The sequence below is a fragment of the Sebastes fasciatus genome, chromosome 5 (genome assembly GCF_043250625.1).
Source record: "Sebastes fasciatus isolate fSebFas1 chromosome 5, fSebFas1.pri, whole genome shotgun sequence".
Lineage (NCBI taxonomy): Eukaryota > Metazoa > Chordata > Actinopteri > Perciformes > Sebastidae > Sebastes > Sebastes fasciatus.
This window is the reverse complement of record NC_133799.1, coordinates 22,975,812-22,994,174: the sequence shown is the minus strand read 5'-3', so window position 1 is coordinate 22,994,174 and position 18,363 is coordinate 22,975,812. Positions and strand designations below refer to the sequence as shown.

Below are 18,363 nucleotides of genomic sequence, written 5' to 3'. Positions count from 1 at the left end.
ATTTCAAATTTCAAAAGTAAAAGTAAAAAGAACTCAAAATGCAGAATTACTATTGATGCATTAACATGGAAGCAAACACTTGAGTGTTTAAGTTGGTTGAGATGCAGCTAATTTTAACTGTTTATATACTGCTGGGTAGTTTAGTCTAGATATGCATCGTATCTTGTAAACTGGTCAAATTTTGTATGTAAAATCTTAATCTGAAAAGTAACTAAAGCTGTTAATGAAATGTAGTGGGGTAAAAAGTACTATAATATACAATAGAAATACTCAAGTGCTTCAATATTGTACTTACGTATAGCACTTAGGCCTACTTAGTTACTTTCCACTACTTCCCAGAACACATATTGAATTCATCCATCTTTATATACGAGCTGTGAATCATATCATGAATGAGTCAGACAATATAAATTCAGATAATATCTTATACAATAGGGAACAATCAGCAAGGCAAGTTCATAGTACAGCAATAAAAACATAAAATAAAGACATCAGGTTTGTTCATTGTGTATGAAAGTAAAAGTACTCATTGTGCAGAATGCAGAAAAGGATCATTAACATTGAAGCAATACTTGAGTGTTTAAATTGGAGATGGAGCTAATTTTAACTGGTTTATATACTGCTGGGTAGTTTAATCTAGATATGCATCATATCTTATAAACTGGTCATGTTTTGTATGTAAAACTTGTAAAATTTGTATGGAAAAGTGACAAGTAACTAAAGCGTATTAAAGAAATGTAAAATGGTAAAAAAAAAAGTACTATATTTGCCTCTGAAATGTAGTGTATTCATCCATCTTTATATACAAGCTATTATATTATGAATGAGTCAGACAATATAAATGCATAGACTATCTTATATAATAGGGACCAATCCGCAAGGCAAGTTCATAGTACAGCAATAAAAATATAAAATGAAGATATCAGGTTTGTTAATTGTGTATGAAAGTAAAAGTACTCATTATGCAGAATGCAAAAAAAGGATCATTACTACTCTACTGGTTTATATACTGCTGGGTAGTTTTATCTAGATATGCATCATATCTTATAAACTAGTCATGTTTTGTATTTAAAATCTGTAAAATTTGTATGGAAAAGTGACAAGTAAATAAAAGAAATGTAGTAGGGTATAAAGTACTATATTTGCCTCTGAAATGTAGTGAAGTAGCCTCTCATAAAGTAGAATAAAATAGATATACTCAAGTGCTTAAATACTGTACTTAAGTTCTACATATGAAAAAATACATATTGAATTCATCCATCTTTATATACAATCTATGAATTTATCATATCATGAATGAGTCAGACAATATAAATACAGATAATATCTTATATAATAGGGACCAATCAGCAAGGCAAGTTCATAGTGCAGAAATAAAAACATAAAATTAAGATATCAGGTTTGTTTATTGTGTATGAAAGTTAAAGTACTACATCTCAGAGGTAACTATTGTACTTTATACTTTTTTTAAAATGAAGCAGTGTAAAATCTGTATGGAAAAAATGTACGGAAATGTGACAAGTAACTAAAGCTGTTAAAAGAAATGTAGTGGGGTAAAACGTAATATTATTGTCTCTGAAATGCAGTGAAGTATCATAAAGTAGAATAAAATAGATATACTCAAGTGCTTAAATACTGTACTTAAGTACAGCACCTAGGCCTACTTAGTTACTTTCCACTACTTCCCAGAACACACATTGAATTCATGCATCTTTATATACAATCTATGAATTTAGATCATATAAATGCAAAGACTATCTTGTAAAATAGGGACCAATCAGCAAGGCAAGTTCATAGTGCAGCAATAAAAACATAAAAAAAAAGATATCAGATTTGTTTATTGTGTATTAATTTAGATTTGTATGTGGATTTATCTCCATGTGCATTGACCAGATGTGCCAGTTGTGACTGTAACTTCCTTGCTGTGATGTAATTGGTGTAAAGTTGAGAAGACACTCCGCCTTTCTGCTCCATAACGTGACTGAGTGCTGCAGCTCAGCAGCTTCTCCTGAGAAAGAACAGAGACTTGTTCTGTTGTTGTGGGCTGGACCGGTTCATTGACCGACATTATCCTGCAGGAGGTCACACCAGGACAGACAGAGGACAGCAACAGACTACCAGAGAGGTCAGTGGCTCATCTAACAGCTTTAAATCAATTTATAACCTAATAGTTCCCTTTGAGGGCTGAAACAGCTACTAAATACTTACTTTACTCGATAACGTCGAGGAGTTTATCTGCTCAGAAGTCATGACAAATATGGAGGAACCGGTTAAAAGTAGGTGGTTGTTTGCTAAAGTAACGTTTACATTACAACAAATCATAGTTTCTCTCATCTGGGTTAAAGTTCATCAACTGTTAGTTAGCTGGAAGAAGTGACAGCTACTGTGTAGCAACATACAGCGGGAGCACTGTAGGACACGGTGTTGTGTTCAATAGCAGCTAAAAGGGTTGGAAATCATCCTTTCAGCAGGATTTACACAGTTTAGCACAGTTAGTTCTCAAACTTTTTCACATCAAGGACCCCTAAACTGTTTACATTTTTTTTATTAGGAAGCATGTGCATGTCAGTGATACAGACTTCTGTGGGTTGTGTATCATGCCTCATTTTTTATATATATATCAACAAAAACAGACAATACTAGGAACTAAGGGCAAACAAAAATGGAGACAAGCAAATACAAAGAACATAAGTAGTTAAAGGGACTGTTTGTATGAATCAGAAATGCTTGTTAACAGCGACACCTGTGGCCGTTAAGTCAACGAAAGTCAGCGTCGGGCTCGCTTGTGCTCGCTCTAAATATACCTGAACGAGCATCGCTCAAAACAGTGAGGCGACACACGTCAGCTAAAACCACAATATCACTCTATATTTCACCTGCTTGGCAGTAATGTTAGCTGACCAGACGAAGGTCTCTCCATGAATCACTGCTGATCCCAGTGTTGGCTTTTCCTGCCTCAGCCTCCCGACCGTGGTCAGAAGGAACAGTGGAAACACCGGAGTTTTGGTCGGAGACGATAAAGTTTCTCGCTGCGGAGCCCCGTCACTTCACAAGACACGGAAAACCTCTGTTGGTCTGGAGGAGATGCAGCATTTATTTCTGCACAAACGTCCACTGTACATTCACTAGATATTCTCAGAGCTAAACTCTTCTGTAGTGTGTAGTGTGCGCGCATGCACGTGTAGAGGTGGAGCGAGCTGAGCAGGCAGAGTACAGCAGAGACTCCGGCCCTGGAGACCAAAGCTACGGTCTCCCCCGCGTCCTCCGACCGCGGCCAACACTTTTTTGTAAGACGGGCTTCACTCATGGATGTATTAAAAGGCTTCACTAGATATAACTTTGGGGTTTTGGTGCTTCCGTGTAGTTTGTGTTAGAGTCTGAGTCTGAACAGCGTAGCCACACGCGAGACACCGCATGGGACACCGACCCGAATTGATTTATACGTGTAAGAAGTTACAAACAATACCTTTTAAGAGATTTTAGCATTTTGTTCTATGACATAAAGTACATCAGTAAATATCCCACTCGTGAATTATGAAGCTTTTATTTGTCTTAAAAAGGCAGTTGCTAACAAGCGGCTGAATGAGACTTTTCCGCCTTGACAGACTCGTTGTGTATACTCGTGCTCATGAGATCGTGGTGTACTTCATTTATAGCCTAACGTTAGCTTTTTACTTCTGGCGCTTGAATTCTCGCTTCAAGAATCATAAACGTGGTGTTCATTTGTGAAGATTATCTTAATCATAAACGTTTGTTTACCATGAGAAAATCCCATTGACGTTTTGTCGAGGGAACCCAGGGCAATGCTAACTTCCAGGTTGGCCTAAAATACATCATCCCTAGAGCACTCCATAGTAACTGAAATAAATGATTCCCCTTTGACCCCCTGGGACCCTCTCAAGGACCCCTGGGGGTCCCCGGACCCCACTTTGGGAACCACTGGTTTAGCCTACATTTGCCATGTAAGACTGCTGCGGTTAAATCCTATTTTGTTTTGCTCCACAATGCGCTGATTCTTCAGAAACTGGACATTATACCAATTAATGACAACACAGAGCATTTTTTAGAAGACAGTGACCTCTTAGTGTGTGGACATGAGCTGTGAGCACATACTTGACTTTTTTCCTCTCAGATTGTTTCATTTGAAGGATTTTTTTTAGAGGCCTGAAGAAATTCAATTGTCCAATATTTCACAAGAATATTGTGTAATGGATTTCTTTTCCTCCTTATCCCTGTAATCACCTTATGAGCCCTTGGTGGGTCCTGACCTCTGACTAAATGCTTTTCATCCCATGCAAATTCATCTCACTGACCTGGGTCTACACTGTTTTAGATAAAGCTGAAATATTCCACTTTTAAAAACCTCTCTCTGTCTTTCTTCTCTCAATGTCAGATCAGTGACAGCTGTCTTGGATCCAGGACAGCTAGGCCTCTTTAACCCACTGACTAGTAGTGATCTCTCCTTTGTGCCAGCTGCAACTCTGTCGCCTATATGCCAAGTGTCTCAATAGTTTCCTGGAGACATACCAGCTAATATCAAAGGTCACATATTGTTTCAGCTCCAAAGGGAGCGTAGCAGCTTTCCCTTCTCTGAAAGGGGATGATGTGGCTCAACATTGTGAGGATGTGACAAACAGTCTTATAACGCAATAGAAGGAGGCCTGATAGTCTTTTGGGGGTTTTTTTATGAGCGCTTCGCTGGCATCACTTGTCAGTGAGTTGATTATATCCGAAAGTGTAAAACAGCTTAGTTTGTGTTGCGTAACAGCCTTGCTCATAATATGTACTGTGTCTCTGAAAATTATCTCATGTTCATCTCACACTTGATAGCAGGGAGCATAGTGTCAGACTTTGCTTTGTAATAAAGCCAGTGAAGATGTCATCAACTGCCTCTCAGTAAAAAAAAAACATGTTGCTCAACCAAGCTGTTGCAACGAAATGCAATTTGCAATCACACAGTCTGGAACACCACCAGTATTGAAAACATCAGAGAGTGTTTTATTCACCCTGACATCTAAAAGAATCTGTGAAATGACTTGACGGTAGTTCTATAGAAAAAGGCCGTACACAGTTGGAGCTGCTTGTCTTCAGTGTAGTTTTCTGGATACGAGGCTCGTCTCTCTCCGTCAACATTTCCTTCTGTCAGGTGGATGTGTAGCATTTAATCGACCTGAGCATGTACTGCATGCTGGCAACAGGTTTACAGCTGGTGGGCTGCACTCCTCCGACTACTGTTGTATGTCTCCCCAGCAGTAAGATCACATATGCCACGTCCTTCTTTGATACGTCTGCCCCGTACATCAGGTCAACTATGCTTAACAACCAGTGTTCCAGTAGCTACAGATGGAGTTCACTTACGTCTCCCTGTGCCATCTGGTAGAACACAAACAGATGCCGTCCACATGTTCGGAGCGCCAGCTATCATGCATCTTTGCTTTCCTCACTTGCACCTCTTCGTGACGTTTTTCATTGTCGATTTATGTCTATAATATGTCAGAAAATAATGAAAAATCTTCTCAGAACCCAAAGTGACGTCTTCAAGTAGCTTGTTTTTTCTGGCCAACAATCCAAAACCCCAAATATTTAGTTTATTATCACATAAGACAAAGAAAAGCAGCAAATTCTCATGATTGAGAAGCTGGAAACAGAGAATGATTGGCATTTTTCCTTAAATATTTGCCGTTTATTCAATTGACTAATCATCAATTAATTAATCGTTTTAGCTCTATGTGAGATGTAGATACATATTTTTGGGCTTTGGACTGTTGGACTGACCCAAAAAATTTAAAGAGTCCCGTTAGACTCTGGTAAAATGGGATGGCCATTTTTCCTATATCTTTTGACATTTTTTAGTTTAATTGATTAATCGAGAAAAATACATAGTAATCTGCACATTAATCAATAATAAAAAAGCACTGTTAGTAGCAGTCTTACATTATATACAACATACCCCAATGACTTTTATTCTTATCACTCACTCTTATAAGAAACATTCACTCATGTCACCCGTCTTGTGCCAAGTTTATTATTTTACCCTTTTCTGACCCAATTAAGTATTAAATTTAGTTTTTATTTCAGGCAATAACTCATTGTATTAATAGAATAGGGTGGCAGTATTTCACTTGAGTAATTCCTTTGGCCTAGTTTTCATTTAAAGCAATATTTTACAATAGTAGACTTGCAGATTGCTCAATATTTCACTTAAAAGAATTTTCACTTGATATAAATGATATTGAGGTCCATTCTGCCTGCACGCCTTCATGTGAGCTTGTGAACAATCAATCTCCAGCATCAGTGCCCTGCTGGTCCATAGTTAGCCATTATGCATAGCTTTTCTCTTGACTCTAATATATAATTTTAAAATAGACTTACTTCGGGATGCCCAGAATTCTTTCTCATAATTTATCATGTCTATAGTAATTTTATGTCGTAGAAATCATCGCCTTGAAGCGAGCGTCTCCTTGAGAAACCAGTATTGTTTCAGGATACTGTACACATACTAAGAGGTTGAAGTATCAAGCTAAATCAAAGGAAGAAATAAGCCTTATGACTCTTCCTAAAATGCTGCCATCAAGACTTCTATAATATGATTTCAACTTGAAGTTTGCCTTTACGCACAGGTAATCATGAAACTGTAGAGTCATGTTTTACTCCTCAGTGGCGATGATGTCACTAAATTTACAAGTCATAATAATAAGTATGTGTTTAAATGAGGGCTGTCAATCGATTTCATCACGATTAATTGCATGATTGCCATAGTTAATCACAATTAATTTCAAATTAGGTCATTTTCATTCACGTATCTTGAGGTCAGAGGTCAGGGGACCCCTTTGAAAATGGGCATGCCAGTTTTTCCTCACCAAAATTTAGCATAAGTTTGTAGCGTTATGTAGTCTCCTTGGTGACAAGCTTGTATGACATGGTTGATACCAATGGATTTCATGGATTCATATGATACCAGTATAGATATTTAGCCTCCTTCACATACCAATGGATTCCTTAGGTTTTCTAGTTTCATATGATACCAGTATCTTCACTCTAGCTTCAAAACTGAGCCCGCTACAACAGAAATGAACATGTTATTGTCCCGTTAACTTTGACAGCCCTGGTTTAAATATATAACCCGCACATGCTTATCCTGCACCTTGATCTACCAAACATTGGCCTCATTAATCCCTCTTTTCATGAGCTGATTCAAAATTTTGCCCAGCCTCTGATGTTAAGACTTTAATATTTCAAGATGCTATATAGTTTTAAAAATGCAAAAATAAAGCTGTGGGGAGTAAACAAGAAGAAAAAAAACTAAACTCCAAATGTCTCATTATCTATTTTTTGTTTTACTTTCAACTTTGACATAGGGTAGTGACTTGAAGTGCTTGCTTGCTTGGCTGCACCATTTCTAAGTGCAGTTTCGTCCTCATTGCATCATAGTGTTGACAAATGAATTTCACATGGTTGAGTTGCCTTTCTGCCCACATTCTTAAACCGTCTGACAGGACAGCGATTCCATTTCCAGATTCATAAGACATTTCTCCTCTCTAAGATAGCCACTTAAACAAAGAATATCAGAGATGTGTTTCATCATGCATGCCAAGCAATGTGAGGTGAATCTGGCTTTACTGACACTCTATATTCCATGTCAGAGATTGAATCCAGCAGTCACAATGGCAGACAGCGGGAAGACTAATGAGACTGGAGCTGCAGCAGCAGAACCAGCTAATGGAGACCAGCAGGTGAGGAGCAGTGTGACCCAAAATGACACATATTACAAAACCGAGGCATATTATGAACCCATTTGACGCTCGATAAGCCGCTGTGGGGAATCAATCATTACCCCAACAGAGAACTTAAGCTCTGTACTGGAAAGAGCTTTACTTTACGCAGGCAGGATTGTATTTCACATTGTTTTTAATGTCTTTTCAATGACAGTAATTGTTGTTGTTTTTGTCCTAGAATGTTGTTTCCAGGTTGAGCAATTTGCCTCTGGTCAGTTCAGCTTGTGGAGTGGTCTCCAGCGCCTACAGCAGCACCAAAGACAGCGTGCCCTTGCTGAAGGGAGTGATGGATGCAGCAGAGAGCGGGGTCCGAACCCTCGGAGCAGCAGCCCACACGGGGTCCAAGCCTCTTTTGGACATTATAGAACCACAGCGTGAGCTCTTCTCTCTGTGCAAAAATATGATGTAATATATTTGCAACGATGGCGTATACTATAAAAGAATATTGCAAGCTTGTTGCCCATTAAAGGTGTGAAACTGATATCTGGTCCACTTGTTACCTCTGGGCTGGAATACAACGAGAATAAAAATAGGTTTCTACACTTGGTTTACTGGAGATGTCATTTTAATCTTTCTTACTTGACATTACTTCATACTGATCAAGTTCTTTTCATTTTGAAAACATTTAATCTTATTCCTCTTAAATGAGTGAATTTTGTGTTCTTGTTTCAGTTGCTACAGTGAATGAGTATGCCTTGAAAGGACTGGGTAAGATGGAGGAGAAGCTGCCTATTCTTCACCAACCTGCAGACAAGGTCAGACAGAAATAATGCAGTCAAGAAATACCTTTTTACTGTGCATTTGGATGTATTAATTATGATGTTATCCTTCATCAATCTTGGTCGTTTTACAGAGTAACAGCCCACATAACTAGGGCTGGGTATCAGTACTTGATAACTTTAAGGTATATTTCTAAATAACCCAGTACCAAGTAGTATCAGAACTTCTCCACTCAAACGATACCTTCATTTGATCCTTTTTGTATCCAGATCTAAAAAAATAAAATACAATTTGTATGATTTTGCTCACAGCCAATCACTGCAAGCTTTCGATTAAAGGACCAGTGTGTAATAATTATGGGGATCTATTGGAAGAAATGGAATATCATGTTAATAAGTATGTTTTCTTTAGTGTATAATCACTTAATAATAAGAATCGTTTTGTTTTCTTCAGCTTAGAATGAGACGTTTATATCTACATATGGAGCGGGTCCTCTCCACGGAGTCCCCCATGTTGCACCGCCATGTTTCATGTTAACTTTTCCTGCTTGAGCCGGAGTCAATAACGTTACTCGCTCCCATCATCGCCGTCGCTCTCTCTCTCTTGCTTCACTATTCACTTCCCTTATACACACACTCTCTACGCACTGACTCTGCTCCAAATGACTCTAGAGAGGGACATTAATGTTTTCACATCGGCCACCGTAGCTCTCCAACACGCTTGGCACACGTGAGAAGCTTCAGTTGGTTGCAATCTCCTCACCTCACCGTTAGATACTGGCAGATCCTACACACTGGACCTTTAATGCAACATGTGATTGGCCCACTACCGCAGCAGCAATACAACCCGTACAGTCTGTGGGGAAGTTGAGCAAGGCCGAGATGCCGAAATGCCACAAAAACGTTCAAAAGTTTGGCTATACTACACGCCTGTGACGTCTGATAAATGCAAAATACAGTGGTGGCTTTTTACGCAACTGAATGCTTCCATACACATGATGGCTATCGAATGAAGTAGAAAACAAATTATCAAATGAAGTACTTGGTATATGTATCACTTTAAGGGTACTGGTATCATCATTTTTTTAAATGATACCCAGCCCTAGTGATAACTTACACATTTGAATATCAAGACACTTCAAACTTTGCTCCAGTCATTAACTAGCCTTCTAAATAAGTCCACAAGTTGTATTACACTCCAGGTAACCATAGCAACAACGTTTAACCCAAGCCATAAATTAAACTGACTTCAAACACACAGTGAAAATAAAGATTATTTGACCACAGTCCCTTTTTTCCTTTGATACAGTGTAAGGCCAGGGTATAAGTGGTATAAAACACTCAGGGATGTCCTCATCTTACTCTGTTATCAAATGTCAGAAAAGAGTTATTTAGAAAATACATAATAGCCCCACCATTACACTCCAAGCGCGACTCATAATGTGCTCTCTCTTCCTCAGGTGGTGTCGGACACGGTCGGCATGGTGTACCAGTCGGTGGCGGGGGCCAAAGATGCCATGATGGGGGCTGTGATGGGCGGTGTGGAGATGACCCGGGCAGCGGTCAGCGGAGGTATCATCACCGCCATGGGCACCAGGATGGGCCAGATGGTCAGCAGTGGGATGGGTCTGGCCCTGAGCCGATCCGAGGACTGGGTTGACCAGAACCTACCGCTCACTGAGAGAGAGCTGGGTCAGTAGCTATCCTACGTGTGGGGAAGCATAAAAACCAGGGGAGGTGATAAAACCCATATGTCTACTGCTGAGGTGTAGACAGGTGTGTTTTGTCAGTTGGATCAAATGAGGCTGAAACAAGGCTGCAGTTGGAATGTATTAATTATGGACAACGAGTGGCCAGATTTTCAAATATTTATCACAGATGATTGTAAATAAAAACAAATGTAGAGCATCAAGTCGGAGATGTTCCGATACCATTTTTCCTTCCCGATACCGAAACCTGCAGTATCGTCCGATACCGAGTACTGATACGCTACCAGCGTGATAAAAAAATATATAGTTGTTATTATTATTATTATTTAACAGCTGTTTACTGCTGACCATGTGTGGATGTGATGTGATTACTATCTTTGTTGTATGGCCTGGCTCAGGTTTGTAAAACATGAGCTAATACATACAGAGAATGAATGCAATAGAACTTTCTTTTATTATTCAGTTTGTCAGTTACAAAGAACATAAATTAATTATATAAAAAATAAATAGAATATTAGATAATCCGGTTAAATAAGTTGATTTTTTTCTGGGTTAATAAATGATGGTATCGGATCAGTGATAGACTGGCGTACTTGCCAATACCCAATCCCAATTTTTGGGCGCTATCAGACGTATTTCTGACACTGGTATCGGTATCGGAACAACTCTACTTCAATACCCAGTCAATAAGCATTTCATTTTTCACACCAGTGCTTCATAAATAATATAACTATTTATATATAATAATAATAATAATATATAATATAATAACTCGTGAGCTCTTGTTTACAACATGGGAAGTCATGTACACGATATGCTTGGCATTCAAGTGGTTAAGTCATGAGAACACCGCTGCTAACTGTCGGCGTCTAGAAGCCACAGAGGCTAATAATTTAGCAAGCTAGCAAGTGGGCAACATAATGCAGGAAATGCAAAGGCATAATGACAGAGGAATAAGATGAGGCAGTTGGGAATATCAACATTTTCCTCAGACCTATTGTAAAATTACGAAGAAAAACAATATACGACTAAAATTATGATATATTCACTGTTATTCACCAAAAAGTTAACTCCCATGGCCTCCGCCATTTCTGACAACGTCAACAAACACTACACAACTCATGAACTTGGAGCTTTCAGAAACTTTCCAACGAGGTTGTGACTATCACAAGAGACTCTTCTCATGAACACGGTAAACACGACCCCATGTGAAGGCACCAAAACGCGATTGCTTTCTCTCCATTTCTTAAATTGCCATTCAAGATCTGTTACACCACCATAATCAGATTTTTGGTACTTGCAAACAAAAAAATAATTAGGAAATAAATAGTATTTAATCCCACATTGGCATGTGAAAAGTACATGCTACAGTTTTGCTTTAAAGAGGAACATTTAGCACAACAATTAGCCTCATATCCCTTACACTAATCCAAGTTTAAATTCATACATTATAAATTGTAGCTGGCATTACTGCCATTTACTTAATTTATTCCATAATTAATATGCGTGAATGATGGCATTTGCACTATTTCTCGTGAAAGTCATTAGCCGACACTGTGTCCTTGCTTCACTGATCTATACATCAAACAGAAAATTTGATGAGACGGTCCTAATGAATTATCATTATAAAGGCAAGACAAGGTGATGTGGCGAGATGGATGGGGGTGGTCGTGACTGCATCTGAACACATGAATGGTTGATGCTATTCATAGAGATGGAGGCAGGACATCCCAGTGAACTTCCCCTCTGTTAACTTGGCCCATAAAGCGCCTACAATTTCCAGCACTCACAGCTTTGACACCTGCTACTGTGATGTCATGTTATCATGACAACCTGCCATATAGTGGTTATACTCAAGAGGCCATCCTCTTCTCTGCTTATGGATATGAAAAAGATGCGATTGTAACTGTTATCAGCGGCAGCAGCAAAGTACCCATTATGGCAGCACTCTGGGGATTTTGGATGTGTTCACTGGTTATTGTGGCTTTTAACAGAGGGAGACAGTGTCACTCTGCATATCCCTTAGCCTCCACAGACTGATGGTTTGAGGGGAGTGAGGTGGCTCTCAAGTCTTTTTGTCTCTCCTGAGCAGATGTGCTTTAACCCTGTCAGAGACTTAGAACAGATGCTCCAGTTAGCACAGAGGGAGGGAGCCAACAATGCCTCCATCCATCACTCAAAACATGCCCACCATAAAGAATTTATATTTACTGAATTTCTTCAGTGCATTTATTCACATAGCAGTTAAAACTAAAAGACAGAAGAAGAGGTCACTAATGGATTGTTTTTTGGATTCTCCTTTTCCAAGAGTTGGCCAAACTGTTTTCATGATAGGTAGATCAGTCCCTCAAGGAAGTTGCAATGTTGTGACCACAACAATTCACGCAAATTCAACCAGTCCCAGTGATTTTTGCACGACCTTGCAATTTTGTCCAATCACCACAACTTTTCCGCAAATTTGACAGATCATAGCTGTTCCCTGCGCTCATGTCACCAAACTCACTTCCTCCTTCTTTCTGGCTGTGAAGATCGATCATAATCTAATAATCATAATCTAAGTGTTATTGACAAATATGATTGAATGTTCTGTGCACTTTAATATTTGATGCTGTTATGAGCTTTGTGGATAACCCCCCAGGTGCATTACTTCATTTACAGATAAAGCATGTTTTGTTAGAATCTTTGTAATGCTGAGCCTCTTTGGTAAGGTTACTTAAACCACTCCAAACAGTGCAGTTTTATTCCCACTGGAACAAGTTGCCTTTGATTTTTAATGAATTATACATATATAAAAAAGTATTTTTGCAATTTTCACTTGCGCCTGCAATTTAATTGCAAAAAACAACTAAAAACATCGCAAGATGCATTGCAATTTTTTAGAAAACCTGCCGTGAAATCAGGTATTTTAGGCTAGATAGATAGATAGATAGATAGATAGAGAGATAGAGAGATAGATGTTTTTAGAATACAATATATAAAGAATATATAAGAACATAGAATAAGATACTATATACTGTACATTAGCAAAGTGTTCAAGTAACAATTTTTTGTTTTAAATAAAGATTAAATGAGGTAGCAAACCGATATGCAAATTCAACATTTGCAAAGTTATTGCCGGAGTAAAACAGAATGAAGTGTGGTTGTGACAGAAACTATAAAGCTGAGAGTTCTCTGTTTGACGGAGGTGAGGTGTTCTAGAGGGCTATAGCTTTAAAAAAAATAATCACATACATCTACATTTTTAATGCCATATTTAAATTTCTACGACATTAAACATCTCTTTTGAATATATATGAGATTAATCCTGTTCTCTCTCTCAGCTGCTGTGGCTGAACCTGCCACCACCAGTGAGGTGACCACCCCATCGACCAGCCCGAGCTACTTTGTGCGTCTGGGGAAACTCTCTGCCAAAGTACAGGAGCGAGCCCTACAGCAGTCCCTGGTCCGCGCACGGCATGCCAGGGATACCACCTATACTACAGTGGGTCAGATTACCAGTACTCTGGACCTGCTGGAGACTGCCCGTACCAGTCTGGGTACCGCCAGTAACCAGATAGGAGGAGCCTCCGAGCAGCTGCTGCAGCGCTGGACGGAGTGGAAGCAGAAGCAGGCTGGAGCTGGAAAGACTGAGTCTGAGCCAGATGGGACCAGAGATGAGGCTGAGGTCAGGGCTGAAGCATTTGGGAATTGACTTAATGGTTTCTAACCAGATTATGTTTGCATTTGACAGCATTTACAGTGTATATACTGGACATCTGCAGCTCCACTCCGAAGTGGATTGGAATACCACTGGAACAAAGTGTGACAGTGATAAGAACAAAATAAGAGTCCTGAAATTAGCAATAAATCCGTATTTTAGAGGCTGACGTGGTACTGTAATCAACCAACAAACACAAGACTTTGATTTGGTTTTGTTTGATTTGATTTTTATTTGGCAGGAATGATGCATTTAACATAGCTCCAATACAGGGCATGAAACTGATGTGCTGCACAGAGAGTTTACAGCTATTGCTAATTTTCAACTCTTTAGTCCTTAGTTGGGCTTTTGTGTATAAAAAAAATATTTAAAAAGAAAGGAAAAATACATGTCTACAGATACATGCAAATGCACTTCAACGTTCAAGTAAAATAGTGATAATGACATATATAATATAACGGGTAACTAATAGTAAACCACTATAATAAAAGAAAACATTAAAGTTAGGGTTAGTAATGTTAAGAAACCAGCAAGAGCAATCTAGATTTAAAAAATTATCCAACCAAAAAACCCAGCCCAGTGTTACCAATTCTTTTCCAATGAAAGTAGCGAGCAGCACTAGCTCCAAAAGTCCCTAAATATAGCGAGAAAGTCGTCACGTCGGCAATTGAGGCGATTGACAAAGCGTCAGTATGTGACGAGGTGGGATGAGAATGTGTTCCAATAGGAGTGATATGACATTGTGTCATCATTGGGATGGGAATGGGGAAACTACTTTGTTCGAAGGAAGGGAAGGGAACTGGGAGGAACTGATATGTTACAGCTTTATTATTTAATATACAATTTTTATTACCACTTTCTTTCCACAGCAGCTGGAAGGGCGGGTCCTCGCCATGGTTCACGGTCTGAGTGACCAGCTGAGGTCAGCGTGCTCCAGCGTGGTGTCAAGCGCTCAGGGCCTGCCAGGTGCGGTCCAGGACCAGCTCACCAGCGCGAGGCGATCAGCTGAAGAATTGCACTCGTCTCTGGGGAACACCAGCACCATCACACCCCTCCTTCTGGAGCGGAGCCGTCACCACCTGATCCAAGTACTTAATTGCACCGTGTTGTCTTTACTGCAGTGTTTTGTTTTGCTGCATCAGCTTGGTTAAATATAGTTTAGTGCTTAATTTTCTTTTTTCAATGTCATCATCACTTCTCACAGTTAGTCCTTCTATTAACTTTATAATGGTGCTTGAATAATACCCACAGAGTCTTATTGAACAGGAATTAAACTCCTGCATACTTTAGATAAACAGACATCAGGGCTATCTGCTCATTCATATGCATTTATGAAAGTAGGACGGTCAAGCTTATGTTGTATTGAGTATTCCCTTCCCACAATAAGCTTAGCATATGTTTAAGGTAAAGTTGTTTTGATTATGGTTATGTAATATTGTTGAAACTGATACTATGTGTTTGTTCCCAGGTTCAACAGTCTCTGGATGGTGTCATGGAGTATCTAGTAAACAACACACCACTCAACTGGCTGGTGGGACCGTTCGCCCCCCAGATCACTGAGAAGGCCGAGGGAGATGTGACGATGGAGAAGAGCGGAGCGCACAACTAGACTTTGTTGTGTTTTCCATGAGTTAATCCAGTGGTTCACAAACTGGGGGGCGGGACCCCTAAGGGCCCAGAGCTATAAAAGGGGGGAGGGCACGGCGAGGCTAAATAGAGGAATACAGGAATGAGTCCCAAAACCCGGAAATGAGTTAGCATTTTAACACTTCCGGCTCCATCGTCTCAAAGTCAATTGGTTTTTTTCAATGGGGTTTTTAGTTAGATGCCTGAAATAAGGTCTTTGGTTAACACAAGCTTGAGAGAATTTAATGTTATACCCCACTTATAAATCTTTAAGCTTTTGAATGTCTTAAAAAAGGCGGTTGCTAACAAGCGGCTAAATGAGACTACTAAACGCCATCATGGCGACTCGTCCGCCTTTACAGCCTCGTTGTTTATACTCGCACTCAGGCGACCGTGGTGAAGTTTGTTTATAGCAGAAAAGGTTTGGGAACCACTGAGTTAATCAATGTGATGACAGAAGACTGGTATTTACTGTGGATGGACCAATTAAAAAAAAACATATCTGCTTGCTTTAATAATGAAAGAGGCCTTATATTCTTGTTTTCTTCATGATGCACTAAATTGTTATGAGTTAATGACACTACATTTGTGATGTAGAAGTTAATGACTGAACGCTCTGACGTGGCCATAGAGAATTTATACATTTGTGCACTTTAATATGTATCCTAAAAGATAAAAGTATTTTTTACATATGTTGAAGATCAATCTATGTATGTGCCATACTGGTGTTTAACTAAATATTGTTGGTGCCTAAAAAGAAGTCAAAGTATTCCGAGAACTAAACCAAATTTATGTTGCCTGCAACTAACGATTATTTTCATTGTCGATTAATCTGTTGATTATTTTCTCGATTAATCGATGAATTGTTTGGTCAATGAAATGTAAGAAAATGGAGAAATATGTTGATCATTGTTTCCCAAAGCCCAAGATGACGTCCTCAAATGTCTTGTTTTGTCCACAATTCAAAGATATTCAGTTCACTGTCATAGAGGAGTAAAGAAACCAGAAAATATTCACATTTAAGAAGCTGGAATCAGAGAATTTTGACTTTGTATTCTTAAAAAATTACTCAAACCGATTAATTGATAATCAAAATTGTCAGCGATTAATTTAATAGTAATCGATTAACCATTGCAGCTCTAGTTGCTTATCAGAATGAGGTTTATTTGACTGCAGTTTTTATGCAGCTCTCTCAATGTACTTACACGGAATATAAATAAAAGAATACAATAATAAAATTAAAATGTCTACATTCGGAAGTTGTAACAATACAAATAGTGCAAAGAAATAAATACTGGATGGATATACATGGACTGGATGATTATATACAGTATGTACATGTGGAGATGTTTATATACTGTATTTACACTGAGTAGGATTTATATTTACAGTGACAGGAATCTACTATAAATATAAATCCTACTGTTAACACCAAGACCATTTCAAGGCTCTAAAATTCCCTTTGTGATAATAGAACAAACATAAGCATGCAACTTTAATCAGCTGTAGAGTTAGTAGTGTATTCATTTGTTTTTAGATTTTTGCAGTTTTAATTTCAGTATTTACTGTCTGAACTTTGACGGGTTCTTGGAAGCAGCTAATGAACTGTCAATGAGCTGACATGTCAATAATAAAATTTTGACACATGAATACATTCATAACAGTGTTATGTGTGAGTGTTTTTGTTGTTGTGGTGTTATGGTGTTTTTTTTGTGTTTTTGGTGGGGTGATGGTGTTTTTGGTGTTGTGTTTTTTGGTGTTGTTGAGGTGTTTTTGGTGGGGTGGTGGTGTTTTTGGTGTTGAGGTATTTTTTGGTGTTTTGGTGTTGAAGTGTTTTTGGGTTGTTGAGGTGTTTTTGGTGGGGTGGTGGTGTTTTTGGTGTTGAGGTATTTTTGGTGGGATGGTGGTGTTTTTTGGTGTTGAAGTGTTTTGGGGTTGTTGTGGTGTTTTTGGTGGGGTGGTGGTGTTTTTGGTGTTGTGCTGTTTTTTGTTGTTGAGGAGTTATTGAGGTATTTTTGGTGTTGTACTGTTTTTTGTTGATGTGTTTTTGGTGTTGATGTATTTTTGGTGTTGTGCTGTTTTTTGTTGTTTGGTGTTTTTGGTGTTACGGTGTTTTTGGTGTTGTACAGTTTTTTGTTGTTGAAGTGTTTTTGGTGTTGTCTGCTGGACTTTGCTATGCTGCCTGCTGGACTTTGCTATGTTTGCTGGCTGACTTAAGGTTTGGTGTTGTTGAGGTGTTTTTGGTTTGGTGGTGGTGTTTTTGGTGTTGTTTTGGTGCTTTTGGTGTTGCCTGCTGGACTTTGCTTTGCTCTGTTTGCTGGCTGACTGAAGGTTTTGGTGTTTTTGGTGTAGTGTTTTTGTTGTTGTTTTTGGTGTTGCTTGCTGGACTTTGCTTTGCTATGTTGGCTGACTGACTGAAGGTGTTGGTGTTGTTGGGGTATTTTTTGGTGAGGTGGTGGTGTTTTTGGTGTTGTTTTGGTGTTTTTACTGTTGTTTTTGGTGTTGCCTGCTGGACTTTGCTTTGCTCTGCTCTGTTTGCTGGCTTCCTGAAGGTTTTGGTGTTGTTTTGATGTTTTTGGTGTTATTGAAGTATTTCTGGTGTTTTTGGTGTTGTTTTGATGTTTTTGGTGTTATTGAAGTATTTTTGGTGTTGTTTTGATGTTTTTGGTGTTATTGAAGTATTTCTGGTGGTTTTGGTGGTGTTTTTGGTGTTGTTTTTGGTGTTATTGAAGTATCTTTGGTGTTTTTGGTGTTGTTTTTGGTGTTATTGAAGTATTTCTGGTGTTTTTGGTGTTGTTTTTGGTGTTATTGAAGTATCTTTGGTGTTTTTGGTGTTG

General features: G+C 38.8%; 2 protein-coding genes across 3 annotated transcripts in view; one reads left to right on the top strand and one right to left on the bottom strand.

Moving 5' to 3' along the window:
- sema6bb (sema domain, transmembrane domain (TM), and cytoplasmic domain, (semaphorin) 6Bb) overlaps positions 1-2,346 on the bottom strand; it is a 190,727-nt gene extending 188,381 nt beyond the window's left edge. The window contains exon 1 of the mRNA XM_074635872.1: positions 2,209-2,346. The gene's annotated coding sequence lies outside the window, so the exon portion shown is untranslated. The remainder of the gene's footprint in view (positions 1-2,208) is intronic.
- plin3 (perilipin 3) lies at positions 1,963-17,187 on the top strand. 2 transcript variants are annotated; one of them, XM_074635886.1, is made up of 8 exons: positions 1,963-2,125; positions 7,644-7,733; positions 7,954-8,149; positions 8,448-8,530; positions 9,955-10,186; positions 13,524-13,867; positions 14,773-14,988; positions 15,369-17,187. In XM_074635886.1, the coding sequence occupies exons 2-8, from the start codon at positions 7,665-7,667 to the stop codon at positions 15,507-15,509; spliced, it is 1,281 nt and encodes a 426-aa protein (XP_074491987.1). In that variant the 5' UTR covers positions 1,963-2,125; positions 7,644-7,664; the 3' UTR covers positions 15,510-17,187. The 2 variants fall into 2 exon arrangements, with proteins under 2 accessions (XP_074491987.1, XP_074491986.1); XM_074635885.1 differs by having other exon boundaries at positions 1,964-2,125; positions 14,770-14,988.
- The last annotated feature ends 1,176 nt before the right edge of the window (positions 17,188-18,363 follow it).